The sequence below is a fragment of the Macrobrachium rosenbergii genome, chromosome 51 (genome assembly GCF_040412425.1).
Source record: "Macrobrachium rosenbergii isolate ZJJX-2024 chromosome 51, ASM4041242v1, whole genome shotgun sequence".
In the NCBI taxonomy this organism is placed as follows: Eukaryota; Metazoa; Arthropoda; class Malacostraca; order Decapoda; family Palaemonidae; genus Macrobrachium; species Macrobrachium rosenbergii.
Window position 1 is genome coordinate 65,286,805 of NC_089791.1, and position 23,351 is coordinate 65,310,155.

Below are 23,351 nucleotides of genomic sequence, written 5' to 3' on the forward strand. Positions count from 1 at the left end.
ATACAGGAGAGGAGTTTCATTAGTTCCCAATAGGAGATTTTCCGGTGTATTAAGAGAGTCAGAATGGACAGCCAAGGGAAGAGCAATTTCCAAGACTGCTCAGAGTTCAGCATTAATGAAGCAGAATTTAGCTGGAATATGATTGTAAAAAGGGCAGAGTGATGGAATTACTTATGTGGGGGAGGAAAAAAGCAAAGGTGAGAGGAAAAGAATCCCCCACTGCACCACTAGAAATGAGAAGGCAATAGAAGCACCTTAAAATGATTTTGTAAAAAAGAAGAGTACGACTATAGCCATGAACTTGGGCCACCAGAGCCTTGGCACTCTGATAAATACATATGAAATCATTAATAATAGAGTGTGGGGGTGTGGCAACAGAAGAAAATCAAAGTGACAAACCTAAAACGTTATACGAAATACCATGATACATTAAAGAAAACAGACCACCGTGTCATTTCTTGTTGATGAAGGCTCTTGCAAAGACGGGTACTCTGACTTTGATTAATTACGAAAAATTTCATACATGATGAGTTTCTCAACCGCTGGAAATTTACATTAAAGGTCTTCTTGAGCGTAAAAGGATACTGATGTAAACAGCATCTGACTGAGCCTTCAGAATACCTAGAGGAAAAATTCCACCTAAAAGAAAAGTAATTTTCCCTTGAAGGCAAGGGAAAGTTGATACAAGAGTGAAATTCTGTTAACCCCTGATAAAGGAAAGAACAGATTTTGATGGATCAGCCTTTGCCATGATGGCGGTTCTGCATGTTATATATTCTGGAAAAGATAGTACTTTGAGCGACAACTTTGAAATATTATTTTAATCATCTGCCTCCTCTGATATACAATGAAATAGTTGTCAGTTCCAAAAATAATCTAACACAGCGGTGGTGTAGCTAAGGGAATATACAGCTCAGTTCCAGTGCAACCTTGCTTAACTGAAATGTCAACTTAGTACCCACCATCCACTGCAGACTTCATTGTGTGTACTAACACTGAACAAATAATCCAGAATATTTGGCAATACTCGTGATACATTAGACTCAAAGCTTACTGCTCTGTAGTACTGTACATATCTAATGTTATTAGAAGGTTAGACTTTCTAACGCTTCCTATGCCTACAGAAACTACATTAATGTCACCTACTTCTGATCCTTTGTCCTACCACTTTTGGCATACTGCCCTTCCCTGTAAATGTAAACAACATTTCATGATGATAATAAACTAAAAGAGGATTATACAGTGATCATTTTCTTTCACTTCAACAAGACAATTACGATCTGTAAGACTAGTGGAAGATTTCCTCTTCAGCCATTTGCCCAACTATAAAATGGAGAACTTCCACTAGCATATCTAGTGTCAAGCCTCTTTACAAAATCAGTATCCCTAGCTGGCTTTCAAGTCAACAAGGTTTTAGCAAATTCCACAAGAATACAGGCACAGCAATTACAATTAGGATATCTAAAGTATTTGTCACTGATTAACATGTTCCCATATATAAGTGAAAAAAATTTTTTTTTTTGGAAGTTGTCAAATTCTATGAAAAAATTATTCTGAAACTTAAAAGTTCTTTTCTTTGGTATACCATTATTCAATCAGGTAAATAATTCCACACATCATACTCAACTTGACTGTGCTATAAATGTAATAATATTGTAAATATACCTTAGATCTTAGAAGGTGACTGCCATAAAAAAAACTCATGACCTTCTCCTACAGCACCTGGTCACCTTCGCTTCTGGATACTACATTAAATACTGATTCCCGTGTGTTAGCATCACTACAAACATCATCATCATCATCATCACCAACATCATCATCATCATCATCATCATAATTATTATAATAATTACCATGATGATGGTTAATATCCTTTTTGTCTACAGCATTAAAGGAATAAGACAATATTTAAAACATTATCAGAAATTTTAAATTACCTTTTCCAGAGCTTTGAGAACCTTATCTGGCATGTGATCCTGGATCATGCATGGAGATATAAGAACCTCATCAAAATCCCTGTTGTCTCTCCATACTGCTTGGTATACTGGCTGAGGTGCTTTCATCCATCTCCTAAAGAAGAATAAAACAATACCCAAAAAATGCATCAGTAATAAAACATGAAAAATAAAAAATAATTAGTAATCTAAAATTAGCATGGCATACTGTGTAGTACATTAGAGTACAAGTTTTGGAAGTGCTTGTGCAAAAGCTGAAAGATAATAGTTTCCAAAGATATGTCCAATAGTTCCATCTAAGAATAAAAATTTTTGCTGTTATTGTTAAATACAAATGATGGAATACCACAGTATACAGACAATGTAGCATCATGTGCGGTATTGTTTAAATACCTACCTTAAAGGACCAACTTTTTTGATAAGTGAAAATTAACTGTTGAACTAGAATACCTAATAAAGACAAACCTAATAATTCGGCAAACTTGCATGATCACCCAGTTCATTTACGTTTGTTAGAGCTTCATGGACATACACTCAACCATTTATCAAAGTTTTTTGATTTTTCAATAATGGAAATGAGTCCCTGTCATAGAAGTGAGGTGTCATATTTGTCTTGGACCATTAAAGTGATGGCTTTTCCTTGATAGTACTTCAAGCTCTAAGACTCTAAACAGAGTATTCTGGTATCAGTGTCATTTTTCTAGAACCCTTCATGCAGATCATGACATTTGCATGAAGAATTAAGACTTGATATCTGTCTAAGTGTTAAGGATAAGAATGCTGTCTTTGTTCCCTTGAGTTCCTCTTCCACTTAACTATTCTTCCTCTTCAAGACACCATCGACTAACAAAACTACACTGCTTAAGGCTAGGAAGAATGAAGGAATGATTGCAGGAGGAATGGTTCCTGTAAGTAGTTAGATTTATAAAAAAACGAAGGCAGCTCTTCTTGAGATTCCATGTGGATGGCACCCTACTTCAGATTCAACTACAAATCCAACTGCCTACCTAAAAAAGATGCAACTATGTGACCTTTTACCTGGAGGACATCTATTCCTGAGTCTCAATGTGGTTGTCATTTTGGGTGTACCTTCGCTCAGTCAAGCTCCTCCCTTGGGATAAACAGACCCTGGTGGTACCACTGACAGCAAAGCTTCAATGACACTTTCTTCTACTGCTCTTGTTAGGCGTACAGGAGAGCTTCTAGTCAGTTGAGAAAGTCTACCTTATTTTGAACAAGGTATCATGTTTTCTGACAAATGAACTACTGGAGAGGCCGTATCTTGTGTACAAAAGACAAGATTCAGATTTTGTCCTCATCAAGGTCTTTTGTTTTCTAGTTATTAGTTGCATGACTAGTCAGCAGGAGAGTTAATCTCCTAAACAATCATGGAAGGACGAGTTCTTTGCTTGTATCAAACCACCACCTTTTTGTTTGTCTACCATTCCAGTTCTTGAACATCTTGATTTCTGGGGAGAAAAATGGCAGGAAGTGTAAATAACTTTTTGACCTACCAGGCTGAGATGATTGTGCTGATAGCCTTCCCAGGGTCAGACTACGTGGGGTGGACATGGAAACATCTGCCTAAACAGAACACTCAAGCACTTCTCTAGAAGCAGTCACAGATTACACACATCGAGGTATTCAGGAAGACTGTTGAAAGTAATCGACAGACTTTACCATAGAATGTCCTCATTTCTCTTAGTTCACTTAGAACCATTGTCCTGGAAGATTGCTGCCATGTCACTTGGTTGTCTTATCCTAAAATTCCACGTTTCTTCTTCATTGGGCAACACCAAACAAACTGGTTGGATACGGAACTCTGGTAACTTTCCCTAGAACTCTAGTTTGAACTGCAGTATCCAAGCACCGACTACTATGGCAGACTTCCTTCGCTGCAAGGGAGGCATCTCCATATATTTTCTTTTTGGCAGCAACCTTGTTAACGTCGGGCTGATTGATCTCACAATAACCGAGAGATTTGAAGCTTTTAATCCAGAGGTGTCCAAGCAGCTGACACAATGTCTTGCAAAATTTTCAGTCCTCTTCATCAGGTCAAAAACCTCTTTAGACCAAGTTTGTTGAGATAATCATAACTTGATAGGCATATTCAGGTTGAGTTGAAGATTTGGGCATTTCCTCACATATTTCTTAATTATAAGGAAAGTTAGAGGTTTGATTGTCACTTCTCAAACGATTCCTAAGATACAACTCAAGACATTCAGCACCAAGAGTGGTACCCTTTCAACTCTAGAAGACAGAAGTTTCCTTCTGGGCAAGTGAAAAGTTCTCCTATTAATGATCCAACTGGCAAGTGGCTGTCTGCGTTCTTCCTCCTTTTATGCCAACCAGTGAGGCACTGCCAAAAGATACCTCTTCACTTGGGCTCATTCAGGTCACCTTTGAGGTATGAAGCCTGAACTGTTCAATCTGTAGTATTTGAGATTTCTATATTCATTTTTTAAATAACTTCTTCCAATGCAGAACCAGTAAGGACCTTTACTTTATGACTCCTTGATTACTTTAGAGCTTTTGGTTCCTCGCTAATCTCAATCCTATGTGAGCTTTAAATTGGAATCTTGGTTCCAGTCAGCTATTTTAACGACCTTTTTTAGCATCTCGTTTCTCCAACTAAGTTAGTGACTTGAGCTAATGTAAATGATAGGCTTGTTGTTAAAAATTACAGTTTTTTTTAAAACAAAACTAATCTATACAATACAAACCCATCATTTACATCAAATGTCCCAGCTCCCAACCCTGCTGTTTGCTCACAGTTATAACTGGGGTGCATGTGCTGTAGTGGCCATCAAGCAAGGAGACTATAATCTTCTTTTGATTTGGGAATGGTGTGTCTAGAATTCATGAATACCACAAATGGGGTGTAAATGTAAATGATGGGTTTTATTTGATAAAAAATCATTTCGATTTTAAAAATCTACAAATCGACTAATATTCTATATTATTCTCCCTTCTAAGGACAACTATCATGTCACTAGTGAATATTGAAATAATGGTCCCAGAACACTCCCTTCTTGAATACCACATGCAATAGGTCAAGACTAGTTAAAAATATCAATAACAATTTTCTATGGCTGATCACTCAGAACTGTGACTGAGATCAATCACATTACCACCAACATTTTAGCTGCACATTTTATACACTATATCTAAGAGCCTTATGGTTAACTAAGTCAAATGCAGCCATAATTATATCTGAAAGGGCATTACAAGTACCACTCTGTATCTTGTAGGCAAACTGGCTGTCTAGATTCAAGGAACTTTTATAGGGCTTAAAAGGTCAACATATCAGTAACCTTTACAAGCAATGGAAAGACAGGGATTGGCCTGTAACTACTGTAATCAGCATTGTGACACCATTTGGGACAGGCACAATATTGCCAAAGTTTGTTGCCTCTGTGAAAAAGGCTAATTAGAAAACAAAATGAATGATTGTTTCAATTTGGGGTGAAAGAACCCAAGAAAATTTTCAAAAATGTTACTGGAAAATACACCTGGATATTTCCACTACCTAGATTTAATATACGTATATTCATTGATTGAAAAATAAACCTGGAGATAAGGAACTTAGGGTGAGCAGAACCAGGAAGAGGTATGACAAACAAACATGTTAAGCCTCATTACAGTACAGTCATTGTTAGATATTTAACCAGACTGATGAGTTAACATGCTGTTAAGCCTCCAAGGCTCTATGTAGTACAGGAGCTGATGCAGGTGCAAAGGCAACTGGAATACCCTTCAGTCAATAAGGTGTATGTCTTCTATTTCATGTAATTGGAGTAAAACGACGACTTTCCTAGAGCTATTTAAACCTCAAGTATGTAAATCAAAATGTTCATCTCCAAATACCTGATATGCCTCTGAATATCAAGCTCTCAACAGCTGGCTGGTATTCATAGAAAAAAAAGCTGCTTTGCACTCATCTGACTGAACTTCATGAAAAATACTGTTTCTTCCTTTCCATGGTTGAAACATTCAGTTTTCGTCTAAACAACTTATTGGCCCCATTTCCAGTGGCCAATAAATTAAAATGGAAGCGTCCAATACCTTTAATAAAAGAATTGCTTTAAAAGAAGTTTCCATGGAATAATTCAGATGGTGACAAAGGAGAAGCTCTTTACAAGTCCCATCATGAAGATAATCAAGTGACAAAACAAATAGAGAACATGTGAGTTTGACGTGAAAAGAAGTTTACTGATACTTACGAATATTAAAAGTGCCATAGGAGAATCACGTGACCTATAAAGACATTACATTTTGGTCCATTCTTCAAGTTACAAAATCCTCTCACAAGCAAGCAACAATGATTTATGAATTGTAGACTATCCTGTATACAATTTGCTACTACTTAGTTTGACTGTTGAGGATTTATAAATCACATCTTATAAATGGGTTCCCATATTCTCCAGACCTCCTAGCCAAATTTATACTTCCAACAATATCATATACATAATCATTCATAACTCCTGAGTTCAGAACTCTGCAATAATGCAGTCTTTACCTGTAAGCAATAATGGCTATTCATTTTCATGCATATTTGTCAGTTACTGGGCATTGTACTTCGCTACAATAATTTTGATGAAACCAGAATAAGAATACAGGAAAATAAGAATACAAGATAAAGACAAGAAATGTCAGTAAAATAAACAAACTTAGGACAAAGGGAGAGATGGTGAAATTGTGCTGTCATTAACTTTAATAAACTTCGAGAATATAAATTTATTACCTTAATATCAAATCAGGAAATCAAGAAGGTGCAAAATGAATTAAATGTGAATTGTGGGTCACACTGTTGTAATGATACAAAACAACTGACAAAGTTCCGTGAAAAAGGCTATGGTGTCTGAAAAGATTAAAAGGTAATATATTGTGACCTTGGGAACAAAAGATTTTCTGGCAAGTGCACATGTAGAAATTAATGCCTTTAGGGGTAAATGTGCTAGTTTGTAGAACTGCCTTACATGGGTAACTGAGGACGGGCAAACATTTATTCTTAAAAGACTAAGTATGATACAAGTACATAATATGAATAGTTATGAAGAAGAACAAAAGTAGGGTGCGCATTAAAATTATAAAGAAAAAAATCAGGTAGTATAATTATGTAGATTACAAAAGAGATACTGAGTTACAATTAATGATACAGATACTGATAAGAGAAACAACTCTTGTATACAGATAAAGGTGACAGAGTAGTATAAACATATCAGCACAATGCAAATTAGGTATATCTATCCTGTGTATGAAAGTGTTGATTATGAAGGCTAGATGACAATGAAAAGTGTGACAAGAAGAGAGAACTGTGGGCTAGATGACTGATGTGCTGTCATGAAAAGTTAGAGAAAAGGCTCATAATTATCATGCTTGTGAAAAGTATTATGTGTTTATGCAGTGACAATCGATCTTCAGTATTCACAGTGAGCAGAAAAAAAGTTATTATAACATTCATGTTATTTGGTGTAGTGTATTTGTGCTTTAAGATGGGTTGTGGTTTCGACAGACCAATGTCTATTAGCATACATACGAAAGAAAAAGAATAAAAACATGAATACCTACATAAGAAGAACGAAAATATGCAATCAGCTTGCAGTTATCACTCAAAGGCTACTATGTGACAGATAATGCTTTGCTCAGGAATTACAAATGTCAGTTTTGCCGAAGTCATTAAAACAAGAATCAGTTAAAACAGAAAATATCTACAATGATGATAAAATTACTTTCAACATGGATTATTTGTGCATCTGTGCAGATCTCGACACTCCTATTCCAGTCGCAGGAAAATGATCCGCTGCTCTTGACAGGGTTTTCGCTACTAGCTGGATGTAGTTATAGGTCTCTTGTGAAGATTTGTTTAAGGCTTCAATTTCCTGTAAAAATCGTGCATACCTTCTCTTTGGGACTGGTAATACACTTTACATCAGAGTACGTCTGTGTTTTCCTCTGTTGTCTCGATGAGCTTCTTGCCTCATATATGTTGGGATTTTGGGGTTGGCATTAACTTGCAAATGCTTGTTACCCAGTTGATTTCAAATGACTACTTTTTTGTTAGTTTGTATTAATATGTAAGTTAAAGGTTTGGCACTGTTAAAAAAATAATGTGGTGTTTAGAATAAGTACCGTGTTTGCACACACACACACACACACACACATATATATATATATATATATATATATATATATATATATATATAATTGTGTATGTAAACACACACACACATATATACATATTTATATATATATATATATATATATATATATATATATATATATATATATATATATAAATCTTTGATATTACTATATATATATATATATATATATATATATATATATATATATATATATATATATATATATATATAAATGTATATATATATATAACACAGTTTGTCAGTGTCAATGAATTTCTAAGTAACTGATACTTGAATGTTAAGAGGAGTTCCTCTTCTAATGATGTCGCCACTGTCTTGCCTGAAACTTGACAATTTTGTTCTAAGGTCACTGCAGCTCCCGCTCCTTTCCCATGTGCTTGTATGAGGATGAGTGCAATGACCAACTGAAAGGTTATCAATTTCAGCACTTCAGATGGAGACAAATGAGAATCTGCAGCTCCTGTTTGCTGTTATACCTTTGCTGCCTTCTGTCCTTGCACCTCCTGTGAAGTGGACAACCTTGCTTCTAGTCGCAAGCACTTAACTTCTTCAGCAGGTCAATGTCGTTAATCATTGCTCGTTTGGCTTTTCTTGCCTAAGTCTTTCTTCCAGCTCAGGCACAATTCCTGGGATTGCTCTTTTTTAACAAAGTCATCTCATCAAGTCCACAACTCCGGTTCTTCTTGCGACTGGTCTTTTACCTGTTTCCTTTTGCACACCTGTTCCTAACCATGCTCCAGTCCAGGCATGCACACACCTGCCTACAGTACATCAACTTACCTATCAAAACTCTTATCCACTATCCTGCCACCAGCTGTGCACCTGCCAAGCCTTCTTTACGTTACCATGTCTTTGCTTCCAATTCCATGATTACTACTTGCTCCACACCTATCTCTAGCCTCTCGTTTTCTGCCTCCATTGTTAATGCCACCTGTCGAGCTACTGTGGCCATCCACAACCTTAATTCTCATCATGAATATGGTTCGAGTAGTCCTTTGCTTTACTGGTTTTCTGAATTCAGACTCTATATCCTGGAGGAGTTCTGAATTTTTGATACTGTACAACTCTTGAGGAGGATAAACCCGGCAAGAAGACCCAAGTAAAACCTCAATCTCATGCCATACTCATACTGAGCATGCCTGCTTCAGAACTACATCGAGGCATGAACTCCAGGCCTACTTGATTATGCATGATGCAAACTAACAACATATTGGCTGCTTATTCTACCATCAATCTTCACAACCACGAGCACTTGAGAAATTGGAGGGTTTCCTTCTCCATCACTGGCTATCAGGGAGGGTCTTGAGACCCTTGACAGGCACCTGCTGAGTTACATGGACCTCAAGAGTATGGTCCATTGTACCCACACTGAAAGCTAGGTTCAGCAAGATTCTGAAGGGGTTGCACCTGATAAAAGATTCCAAAGACCTTGAGTACTGTAGCTCACTTAAGCATTCAACAAAGCCTTTTTTAATGAACTACTAGGTTAGATCTGCACTGAGTTCAGCCTGAAAACCCAACAGTGGCCAATGAAGGTTGTTTATATTGCAGATCTAAAAATTTTAATGTGAGGATTCCTCTTTAGTGTTTAACCTTCTGACGGCAATATACCACTGCTAAGATCCTCAAGAATGTGATTAGTCATAGGACTTGGCTGGTAGAGGATCTTCTAAGGACTACAATAAGCCATGGTGACTTTAGAGCTATTATCTCTTCATAACAAAAGGTTTCTCAGGTTATTATAACACGACGGGAAGTATGATTCAAGCTTTCCAGGCACATCCCCCCCGCCTTCAGGTACGAAACTCTTGAATTTGATAACCAGCATACCTTCATTTATCTTTTCCTATGAATGGGGTTGAGGGGGGGGGACTGGGGATTTGCACAGATGAGTGAATTCGCTATGTTAAAAGTAATGGTATTATAACGAAAAAAGCAATACTGATTTAAAAAAACAATACTTAATTTTGACTGCAGTAATTTCTTATCACTGCAGTCATGGCAATAAATAATCATAATTCAATAAACTGAACAGAGGAAAAATAAAATGAAATCTTTGATACTACTATAACCTATGCTATTTTACATCAACTTGTCTAAGGAAACAACAACAACTTCTTCCAGACAAACTATTCATGAAAATTAGTAACTACCTGCACTGATAGTGGTTTGGAATTCTTAACATACGGGATATACGCAATTTTCAAGTTTAAAATCTGTTTCCACTACATATAATTCATAAATATAACATTTTTAATAATAAGTATCCCTTTGCATTTTGAAATATATCACAAAAATGTCTCGATTTCCTCGACAGAGAAAGAGACCACAGAGTAAAATAATTACATCATTAAGGCTAACGCTGCAAGCTAACATGCTCATGGCAACTATGCATAGTCTACAAATAACAAAGAGTCAACCTCATGCACAATGTGAAAGGTATTCTTCAGTGGAACCGAAAGTACTACAACACTGTATATCTAATAATGAAAAAAATCCATAAATTTATCATCAGAAATGACCAACTTTTATGAATACAACTACAGTCCTGCCTGACAGTAAATATGATGTGTCTTCAACAAGTCAGCCAAAAGCACATGAAACACTACAAAGTAACCAGAATGATAGATCCTGCCTTGACCAACGCGAATACTTCTCATGTTCCACCGAGTTCAAGAGTTCAAATGCATTTCAGAAAGTAGAGATGCAAAACTAAAGTGCTCAGCTGTGTTTTAACTGTAAACTTACCTCCACCTGCTTTCATATTTCTGCCTGTTGTCCCCAAGAAAAAATGGAAAACAAAAATATGTTTGAAGCACAGATTTTACGTTGGGTTCATTCAACAACACAAGTTATTGCAAAGTAAAATTTCAGTGTACACCAATAAAAATGCCAGACCAGACAAAGAATAAAAATTGCAGCAATGAGTCATTCATGTATTTCTGTTAAGGAAAATGAAATTAAAAGTAAAAAAAAAGCAGAGATAAAAATTAATTTCTGAGCTGATGTTATAAAAAAACAACAATGGTCAGTATGGCGCTTTCCAGACTATTCATCAGTTCTAAGCAAAATTATGGTCCAAGTTTCAAAAATATTAACTGCTCCAGTTCAGCTACCTCGACTGATGAAGATGGAGATGCTTTGGCAAAATTCAAAACACAACGTCATGGGGATGATCACTGACAAACTAGAAACATGCATGAGTTTGGATTTCAAAATAGTGTAAAAGCTTTATTTCAGTTATCAATACCTGTAACCTGCTTAATTACATAAATAACAAGGAAATATCGTGCTAACCTTTCATTTTATGTGGCATATGCATTTACATAGATTCAAAAGTATATCAATACAGTAAATAATGTATAAATTTTAAGAAATGTGTTTCAAGAAATATATTTGACTTTTTAAAACTCTTCTTTTCAATTAATAGAGTATTCTTTGTCCCTAGAAGTTTTCATCACTTTGGCAATTTACAGTCAACAAAGTAATGCAAATTTCTAAAGTTATAAGCAATAGGATAATACATAAATTAAACAGAGATTTTTTCAGCAAGACTAATAAACAATTTCAGCTAATTCTGCACGTCTTGTTTTCTCAAAACTAATGAGCTTTTCACTTAATTATGTTATATATCTTTGACTATCCTTGATATACTTTGACTAACACTATTTTCCTTCCATTCTACTGAATTCACTTAAGGGCTAGAGGGATTACAACCATTAAAAATCATACAGACAGGACAATAAAAAAAAAGTTTCATACACTGCAGACCATATAAATTTACTAACGTCTTTACATCTGGTCAGGCGTCGAGACTGAGCATTGATCTGAAGCTGTAGCAAGCAAAACTGTAATTGAAAACTGGGTGAAACCTCCCTGAACTGAGGGAGCCCTTACAAAAGTTTTCACTTTGCAAGTCTGTCTGGAGACCACAGATGTTCATGAATATTAACAGAAAGAAGGAAGGAAGGGTAACACTCCAGTCAGAAGAATTAAGACAATGTTTCACATTTAAATGCTAATAAAAATCACAATTACTGCCACCAAGGCTGCTTATGAAGGAGACAAGTGACTCGTGAGCTGCCATGCCCATCTAACTACAGATTACTATAGTATATACAGTTTCATAACTTGTTTCTATTTTGACTTACAACCACACATGGGGAGTGAGTAACCCAAACGACCAAAACTATTTGTGCTGTACTTTTTTTAAACACTAAAGGAGATTCACCTCAGTGACCAGAATTAGACAGCAAAAGTTCATCTGAGAGGAGTGGATAAGTCTTAGCTGACCTCTATAGCAGTATAATCGACTCCCCTATAACTACAGTTCACAGGCATGCATAAAAATGCTCCTCCATCCAGTTAAAAAAAGGCATAGTACCCTGCACTACCCTTCACAGAAGCTGTCAAAATTTTCATTCCGAATAATTTGGAAAGTGTCCCATATTACAAAGAACGATTAGAATGGTACTCTGTTTGAAATTTGCTGAATAATTACATTTTTCAAATAATCTGTAAGTTGATAATCACACTTTTATTCCAGTAACCATATATATCTTCAGATGCCTAATGTCAGTAATTAGTTTTTATTCTATCATGGCTTCTCTTACTGTACATTATTTGTAGTGTAAATAATATTCCCGTCAAGACAATGGATTTAGGGCAAATTGTTAATTGGGCTTATGATTGCAGCTCACTGCTGCCATAATGACAAGAGTTTATTAAAATCCTCCCTTACTACTGTTCTGAGATGCATGCCGGAACATACTCCTTCATTCCACTTGTTCTTTACTTGTGCATAATTCTCCTGAATAAATAATCTAGTTTTGCAATAACTGAACAGTGTTCCCATGCCCATACCACTGACGTATTTAGGTTTCTTCAAGATTTCAACTCCACTGATAAAAAGAAGAAAGTATTTAGAGTTAATTAATAAACAACAGAGCAAGAAGGAATATGCACATAAAAATTGCTCTTTTATTATTTCAAGACATCTGATTTATGTTAAGTTAAAATGTGTCAGTAATCAAAGTTCAGACTGTTGTCTTTACATTGTTAGTCCTTTGCTATTTTGACTCCCTAGTATTTGAAAGAAAAAAAATTTCCATGCACTTGAATTGCAACTTTAATTTTAAAGCCTCATACGTAAATACAACACTGGTAATTTCTGAGGCTTTTCTCCAGCCCTAGTGTGGTTTTACTTCAATAATTCATACGATTTACTTACATGTACATGTAAGAAATGTGTTCAGTCACAGTAATAAGTAAGGGCATTTGGTGATAAATTTAAAGGTACCCTATTGAGCTACTACAACGAATTTTGTTTATCACCACTTTATATTGTTATGATTTTATTTACAATAGGATGTGACAAAGACAAAGTAATCAATGCAACATCAAATTAAGTTGGCAACAATTAGGGTAAATTCAAGAGCCAAACTTACGACAAAGGATTACTTACTAAAGCATTGCTAACTAGTGGGCTGGAAGCTGAAACAGTTGTATATGCAACAGTACATGGGCAACGTTTCCGGAGCTAATGCTCTGCAATTTTTAGTTAAATCCTTGCTACATCTAGATGTGAGCCCATCTTGCCTATCTATTTGAGGATTAAAGATTCAATGACAACCTAAATTAAAGCTTGAAATAAAGAAGTTATTCCCTCCAACCCTACAAGATAATAATATAAAATCTGTTTCCTCACTGCTTCAAGCGCAAGCTCTCATTCAGTGAGTGAGGGATCCCCTGACGACGCATGCGCTGCATATGAGCTGATGCAAGGTCTGGCTCCTCGGCAAACTCAACCGCAATAGGGAGAGTCAATCTTATTTTCCATCTGTTTTGCTCATTATAATTAGCAAAAGAACAATCTGTCTCTATCCTGCCGGATGAAAAGGCATCAAGAAAATCAAGGGGTCTTGAAATTGTGTGAATATGTCAGCATTTGATTAAAATTTCATTAATAAAGATGCAGTGGAAAAGAGCAATAAAAAACTGAGTCAAATGAAAGCTTCCAACACTATACTTACTACCCTTCATAACACATTTAGAGGTTTCATAGTTATGGATGATAAGTGCATGCTTAATGAATAAAGGCAAGGGAAACACTGAAATCTTGCAAAAAATAAAAAAGAAATTACAAATGGCAATATTCTTTGATTCACATAAAAAACACTCCATCCAAATTTTTTCGTTTGCATTTGCAATCAGTGCGTTTTTTGTTTTTTTAATAAAATTCAGAACACTGAACATTCCTACAAAATTTGCTGTATTGTCATCGCATTATTAACACAAATAAAATATAAAATAATGAACGGCGTCCTAAGCTTAACGGCAAAACGACAACGCAGATAATTATGGAAATATGGGACAGTACGCTGTGTTTTAGGCTCAAAGGACACACGCGTTCTAATCTCCACAGAAGATAGTGCTATATTCCATGAAGAGCTTATGCCAACTTCTTGGCCCAAGGTGGTCCTGTCCTGTGATGATTTGGAAGTTTTAAAGTGGTTTTAGGGTTATCCAATGATAGTCGATTGGAAACAAATCTTGATTTCATTTTAAAAATACTTTCATCAATATTTACAGTATTGCACTGAAATAAGTTCAAAATTAACGTAAAATACAAACAAACAATAGTGACAGCACACAAAGCTCACTTGTGTTCAATGGGAAATGTAAAGAAACCAGTTTTAATCTCTTCATAGTAGTAGCTCGGGAATTGTAATAATATGCGAGTCGTTTTTGTTTTTACAATAAGCAGGGATAATCGATACTGAAGAAAATATAAATTTCTAAAAGCAAAACTCTGACGAAATGGTTTAGTCACAAACCATTTCCCATAACCTTGCAAAGGCAATCATAGAAGTTATTTCCATTATTGTACACACTACTATGTGATACATAGAGGGAATGAAAATAAAATATTTAACTGTAGTTTGAATGCAGTAAAAACTGTTTGGGAAAAGAATAAAGTGAAGTCACAAATTCTGTCTGCAAATATTATATTAACATAAAATAAAATGAGTCTTGTTTCTAAGTAATATGAAGCAAAGTATTTGCTTGTGTAAAGGACAAACCATTAGACCAAATTTACCATTAACTAAAAAACCTGAAATTGGGCACATTCACAGTACTTTCTGAATTAATCATCATCATTAAGAATGTAAGATCTCACTGAATCAATTAGTTTCCTCTTCCCTTATGTTTATATATGATAGACTTCTCTGCTACCAGAGAAATTTTGTCTTGCAAATTTCTTTGGATATAATAAAAGTAATTTCCCTGCAATAATGACGGAACAATATTAAAAAAATATCTACACATAAAGACGGCAACAATGCTTCAAGTCAATGACTAATGAAATGTGATCATCAGCTGGGTACATACGTATATGGAGGAAGACTTTGTCAGAATAATTTAAGCCTTGTAAGAACTAGTCCCTGAGCACCTAAATGGGGAAACAGCGCAACTAGCGTTTGGAGTTTATTCATATGGAGATACTACGAGTCTCAAAACACATGACAATAAAGAAATGAGATGCAGCTACTTCTCTGTTCCTTCAAAAAAAAAAAAAAATTAAAGGTGATAAAAGGTTCACAACGCCAACTAGAAGGCTATTTTGTCTGCTGATTTACTTAAAGGTGCTTCTTCAGTGATTTAATAAGAGCATTTACCTCCTTATGTGAGATTCATTGCTTGAAAATATTTTTTTAGTGATTTATTCCTCCTAGTATTATGGGGAAGAAGATAGTGCATTTACAGTGCCGGAGGGCACCAGCTCCTTAGTGAGTGACGAAGAATGAAAAAGGATTATGAATTAATAACATAACTGTTGTCATATGGGGCACGAGGATGGTGTATTGTAAATTCCTACATAATTCACAGAACTTGATGACAATCTCAAAGTGTGACGAGAGTTTTTTTAAGTCCTTCTGTTTTACAAGTGCAGTTTTCCCAGTAAAAAGTCCACTAATGAAAAGAAATGTCAACAGAATTTCCAAATAAGAAACAAACTCAATTCAAGAACTGAATATTAACCACTGACGTTATGACAAGTTTTATATATATATATATATATGTTTTATATATATATATTTATGAGTAATATATATATCCACTAATGATATATATAATATCAATATATATATAGATAAATATACACATACAAACACAATTCAAGAACTGAATATATAACCATGATATTATGATATATATATATATATATATATATATATATATATATATATATATATATATATATATATATATAATTGTAATAGCCACAATGCCCTCTTAACTTTTAGAATTCTTCACACTTTTCGGAAACGCTTGTCACTACAAAGCCTTAGATCCAAATGCAAGATATATGAAGTAATTCTGATGTCCAGTAGCAGAACTCGAACTCCCATCCCGAGTATCAAGAACTAGGTCACCTTGCAGGTCGCAACGTGGCCTCGTTCTTGATACTCTGGATGTGGATTCGAATCCTACTACCGGACATCAGAATTACTTCATATGTCTTGCATTTGGATCATAGGCTTTGTAGTAACAAGCGCATGCAAAAAGTGTGAAGAATTCGATAAGTTAAGAGGACACTGTGTCTACTGCAATTACATACGTATCTGGTAAAATGTGACCGGTAGATTTTTCATATATATATCACTGAACACTAGACGCACAGCGCCCGTCAAGAAATATACATATACATACATATATATATATATATATATATATATATATATATATATATATATATATATATATATATATATATATATATATACAGTATATATATACATATACACACATACATACATATATATATATATATATATATATATATATATATATATATATATACACATACATACATACATACATATATATACATATATATATATATATATATATATATATATATATATATATATATATATATATATATATATATATATATAATAATGAATTACACCTTACCTATAGCCAAAGCACTTTGTACTGTAACTGTGGTTTGGTCTATAACATGAATAAATAAAAATTATAATTTCAGTTTTTAGGAACAAAATTTTAATATATCACACATCATTCTTCACTTTTTGGAATAAAGATTTTCCTCACTGTAGAACTTATGTCCTTAAGCATAGTTAAGCAGTGTGTTGTACCTAAAAATTCACATACTGCATAGGTAAGTTAAGCTTTTTTAAAAGAAAGATGGAAACCACGTTAAAGAAACCATACATTTGCACCTAAGTATACATCAGAATTACCCGCAAAGTTGATATCCACAATCTCAAGTTTGTTTGTAAAACAAAGATATTGAACACAGAATGTCAAATAAAATTACTCACTGTCTTTTCTTTGGATGATGTCGGACCACATGAAGAATTCGACCAGGTGGGTATAATGGCTGATGAACAGTTAGAGCAATGGATGAGTCTGACGGATGAGATGCGTGATCTCTCATGGCTGCGCGTGTAGTTGAAAATTCTTCGGCTTCCCCTCCACTGTCTTCCCAAGCACCACAACATCGCACAGATGAGGTTATAATCTTCCACTGCATGAATAAAATGCACAACTTAAACAAAATCTCCAAAACTATCTTTTTGCTAAAACTAACTTAATAGGAACAATCAAATGGAAATGTCATAATTTTTTAAAAACATCCAAGGTTTCACCTCATAAAGAAAACACACAGATATTTAGCTAGCTTCAGAAGGGAAGTTACATGAAAGTATACCATCAAACCACACTGAAACACAGCACTAGACAGTATAAGATACGAACGTTTGCTGTACGGTAATTATCGTCCATACCTTAGGATCACGTGATCTCTGAATTGCATTGATTAAATCTGCCCTCATTGCCTCCATCTGGTTGAGACCAATGCGGGGAACGACATCTTTACCAACTACAACTGAAGTGATGAAAGCTCTTGTATATTCTGCTGCTGGCATGCTGTTATAGCAAATAAATAGAGAGAAAAACCAATTATTATAAAACGGACATAAAAAGTACACTTTGCATCGATTTTCCAAGATTCACTTCGCAACAGAAATAAAACTCACTATTACTACTGTTATTAGTAAACTGAACCTAACTCTCAAATACATTTAGTGACCCACCTGAGAAGGCCACCAGGAGGAGAATAAGCGAAACAGCTCAGGTTTGGGTGATCTTGCTTCAATAAAATAGCAAGGATGGCAGCAGTTCCTGCTCCAAGTGAGTGACCAACTAGCACCAAATCGTATAGCTGAGTTCCACGAGTGGTATCAAAACTAAATGCCCTAGCTAGGATGCTGTCGTCCCTCAGCTTCCGTCGGATATACTCAGCTGCTGATACCATGCCCTACGGAAAAACAATTGTCATATTGGTAACATATTTCAGGTTACACTAAATATAATATTAATACTCAAAGCCTGAAAAAGTAACAATAATTACCATTAAATAGTAAAATAAATAAATTAACAGTACATTGTATAGAAAAAGGTATTTTCGGGCCTGAAGCATAAGTCAGTTACTTAGATGAAAATCAGCTACTCAGGTGAAAAAAGACCAGTATTCTCATCTGGAATACTGTTCTCTTGACAGACAATTTCACATATCTGAAATTATGTAATCACACTGAACTCCATAGTTTCCAGTTATTCGGAAATGAAGAAAGACGCTTACTCCAGTGAGCTATCATCCTGACCACAAAGGCTTACCTTTATTTTCAATCGGCCATATCTTTAAGTAAGAACCACTGAGGCTGCCGAAAAAGCCATAAAGGCAAGGATAAAAACTTGATGAATATAGAAGGGCATAATAATAAACGAAAAGATAAAAAATGTAATATGGAATGAGTACGTGGGTTTCTCATACAAAAACATATTCCTTACTGATACCCAGTCTCCCACCTCCCTGGGGGAGAGTAAAAAAGTAATTCAAATAATGACACATGAACAGACAACGTCTAAACTACACGATACGGCGCAATTTTTTAAGGGAAAGAAAAATAAACGTTAGGATGTGGATTACTGCATCTTATCCAACAACGGCCAAATGACCAAAACTTAACGCATCGTGGGACCAAAGCACTCCACCTCTTGGCACCAAGGGGGAAGACAAAGTATTTTAAATGAAAAGGCAGTTAAATATTTACGAATATACTCCACAATAATTTATAGCAACATTTTTAACCGAATGACAAGAAAACATACCAGTGTGGGTCAATATATTATCTTATCTGAATGAAGATGGAAGGAGGGATCAGTCTGGTGTCGATCAATTTCCCTACAACAAAGTGCAAAGAGGATAAAGGGACAAAAAACGCTCCTTCAATGTCAACCTTTCTGGACAGAATGGAATACGAGGGTAACTAAAGAGCGAGAAACTACAATCTTCTCGAAAAATCTACACACTATTTCTTGGGGGTCGCCACCATCAATCAACTGATGATGGAGTGTGCTGTAACATATTCTGGGTGGAAACAACTATACAGACTCATGTTTGGAATAAGGCATTAATATATAGTACAGTACTGTACATAATTTCATGACCCTGCCATATCCATGTCAGCACATGGATATGGCACTAGAACAAAGGTAACTTTCTCACAGATATTTAACAAACTACGTCAAGGCAAAAGGTGCTGGCATTACTAATAAGGTATACAGCAGTAAGAGTATTAAGAAGACTTTCCTTAATAGAAAGGTGTAGAATAGGTCTGAGCAGAAGGCTTCCTCACAGAGAAAAGGAAGAACCAAAGTCGAAGAAATGTCTCAAGATTGGAAAGATTATTTCATAAAAATGACATAGAAAGATTATCTCGCCATGAAAGGCGATAGGCATATGTTAGAATGGCTCAGTGCTCATAATGATTCCTTGAAAAGAAAAAGGTCAAAGGTTGCCTCCACCAACAGTTAGCCTTAGGGAGGCCAAAACTAATTACTCTCTATCCTTTGTAGAACATACATACATACATACATACATACACACAAATAGATTTACATATACATACAGCTTATATATATATATATATATATATATATATATATATATATATATAAATAAAAATATATATAAAAAAAAATATATATATATATATATATATATATATATATATATATATATATATATATATATATATATATATATATATATATATATATATATATATATATATATATATATATATATATATATATATATATATATATATATATACAGTATATTATGCTCAGGGTTGAGCATAATAATTTTGGGACAACTTCATGCACTGTATTGGTCCACAGCAAAAGAGCATATCGTACAATACTACTGTAGAACATGAAAAACATTGCTCAAGCAAATGGAAGATTTTCAGCATACAGTCATTACAAGAGACTACATTACTGAGATTATGAGACAAGGAGGCTGTCACTTCGATTGTTTGACCAGCCAGACACCCAAACGCAGACATTTTCAGTATCAAAGAATCAAAATATTACATAATGTTGGTTGTAAAAATAAATCATTCAACTTCAGTGACAAATGTGATCAATTTATTTACGGCGTTAGGTATCACAGGAAAACCTACCTTGTGACCGAGCCAGTCTTCTTTGATAATATCCATTGGAAGGGGTTCACTTTCTGCATTAAGATCTGTTATAACATCCTGAAAAAAGAAATTTATGTCGCAAAATCATTTTTATAGTGTTCCAGTAATTTAAGATTGTTTACTGTAAAGTACAGCATGTATTTACTTTTCTGTTACCTGCAAAGAACAAACTTTCTTTCATACACTAACAGGACATAAGAAATCTGAATATTCAGTTCTATAAAATATTACTATTTATATACGGGCTGCGCAATGAGCCACAAAAACATGGGGACCAAATCCTTGACATCTTCTAAACACACTAATTGGCAACAAGCTTTTTCAGTGTGTGTGTGTGTTTTTTTTTGTTTTGTTTTACTACAGAAAATGCTATCTTTTTTGTCAAAAAGTACTAATAAATGTAACAGGACTGTCATATATATATATATATATATATATATATATATATATATATATATATATATATATATATATATATATATATATATATATATATATATATATATAGCCAAAATATAATTCAAGCCAAAACTGTAAGAAAGATCGGTGTCTTGCCTTATAATAATTAGATCTCTCTAACAGACATTTCTGAATGTCCAAAGGATTTCGTACAATACCAGAGCTGTCCATTATGCATGGTTTTATACCCACAAAATTTATTTCTTTTTAATCTAACCGAATTAAAATCTTACAGTCATACTTGATGTATCATATTTAACATAAAATCAGTTCTGAAGACATCCTTTATATATATAAGCCTCCTTGTGTTCAAATGTTCAGGATCGTGCACGGTTTGACACATCGGGTCACGCTCGCAAACTGTCAAAATTGATCTGAGAACTTGTAAATAAATCATCATTAATGCCATTTCTCTCTTCATTATCTATATTAATAAAGACGACTTGTAAATTGGAAGTAAAAAAGAATTTCTATTAACTAGCAATTCTTCACTGTGCGAGGTCATTTTATATTGCTAGATCTACAAGTAATAACAATTAAAACTTGCTCTATAAAAATGTTGATTCATTTACCAAGCTTCAGGCATTAATGAGTGTAACAAGGCCTTCTATATCAATGACATTAAATTCGATTTTATTTCTGAGCACTTGCATTGTAAATCAAGATCTTCTACAGTGCATCAAAATATTTTCGTTCACTGAGTTCTTGCCCTCTGACCTCTTAAACAAACATTATTTTTTTTAAAGAAAAATATATAGTACATTTGGAAATATTTTCTCTAATCAAATACCCAGGTGTTAAGAGCAAAATAGCAATTAAGTATCTAAAATTTTCTTTTCGCATACAAAAAATGTATTTTTCTAATCTAAATAAAAATAAAAACCCAACCGAGTGAACAATCAGTTAAGTGACTATTATGAGGTGCAAGGCCAAGAGAGACAAGGTCTACCCAATAGGACGGAGTCGCCTCCCACCTTGGGTAACTGCGTAGGCGATGACGTGTCTTAGAGGTACCTGCTCAGGGTCCTGGGTAGGAAACCCTTTCAGTGGCAGACTGGCAGTAGAATCAGTGCTCACCTGACTGTCAGGGGGCAACAATTAAGTAAGCAACTCCGTTTTCTTTACGATGCATTTGTGAACTAAGGTAGACTTGAGAATTCCTCAATAATAATTGAGTATGTATAGCACTGCGTGTTCATTTTCATTGTTATATACTCATTCAAATTCATAAGCCACAAGTATATTCATATTATGTAAGTGATGATATATGGTTCCTTGAAAAACATATTATATCACCAGCATTTTTAGTCTGTTGCCGTAAAGAAAAAAAAAAAAGAGCGACTCCTCAATTATGACAGTTTGCAGATGCTGCAAAATAGGTATACAAACCTGTGAAAAAAGACATAAGAAGATTAATTTCTTAACTGATTTTGAATGAGGCCAAAACCGGACACCTTATCACAAAAACCCTGTATGTTAAATGCCTGAAAATAGGGTAATAGGTAACACTTACGCAGTCTTCATAAACGACTGTCCCGTTCTTAGAAATACAAGTAAAATCCTATTTTGGAACCTATCTCAAAAATAGGTATGTATATGAAAATAGTGCGTCAGTTTACACTAATGATAAGTGATATAACTCAAGATGCATGAAACTCTCCTCATTCACAAAACTCATTACGGTACAAGAATTACATCCTTATTACTGGTATTAGATTAGTAGAAACGAGATTGTAGCGTGATATGAATAGAGAAACACACACAATGATAGGACAGTGATAGTAGTTTCCCACAAATTATACCAATATATTTTTTTTTCTTTACAGCAATTTATCTGCTGACGCAATAAGGAGGTAGGCAGAGCTCTGCCATCATGGGGGATTTGGGGAGAAGTGAGTAGACCTTCCCTTTCTCTTGACCTTGACGAGGTGTGTAAAACGAGACGTAATGACTTATGTGGCGAGAAATGACTGGCATGGAGGACTTACGCGATGGTTTTGATTCGAAATGATTTTGCTATTTCTTTTGTTACATGTCTCTTGTTATGGAGGAATACATTACACGTTCCACTTTTGATTAGTTACTGTTATGGAACCAAGAAATTTGCTTACAGTAACGCAGTTAAAAACTTGAGATTTTGAAGATTTTGAAGAGGACGTTCCTTGACAAAAAAAAAAAAAAAAAAA

The 23,351-nt window shown here is 34.6% G+C and overlaps 1 protein-coding gene across 1 annotated transcript in view; it reads right to left on the reverse strand.

The window, feature by feature from the left end:
* LOC136833467 (diacylglycerol lipase-alpha-like) overlaps positions 1–23,351 on the reverse strand; it is a 213,395-nt gene that overhangs the window by 33,473 nt on the left and 156,571 nt on the right. Inside the window, 5 exon segments of the mRNA XM_067095662.1 lie at positions 1,938–2,070; positions 17,476–17,681; positions 17,941–18,082; positions 18,250–18,473; positions 20,686–20,763. Coding sequence (XP_066951763.1) covers positions 1,938–2,070; positions 17,476–17,681; positions 17,941–18,082; positions 18,250–18,473; positions 20,686–20,763 — 783 coding nt within the window.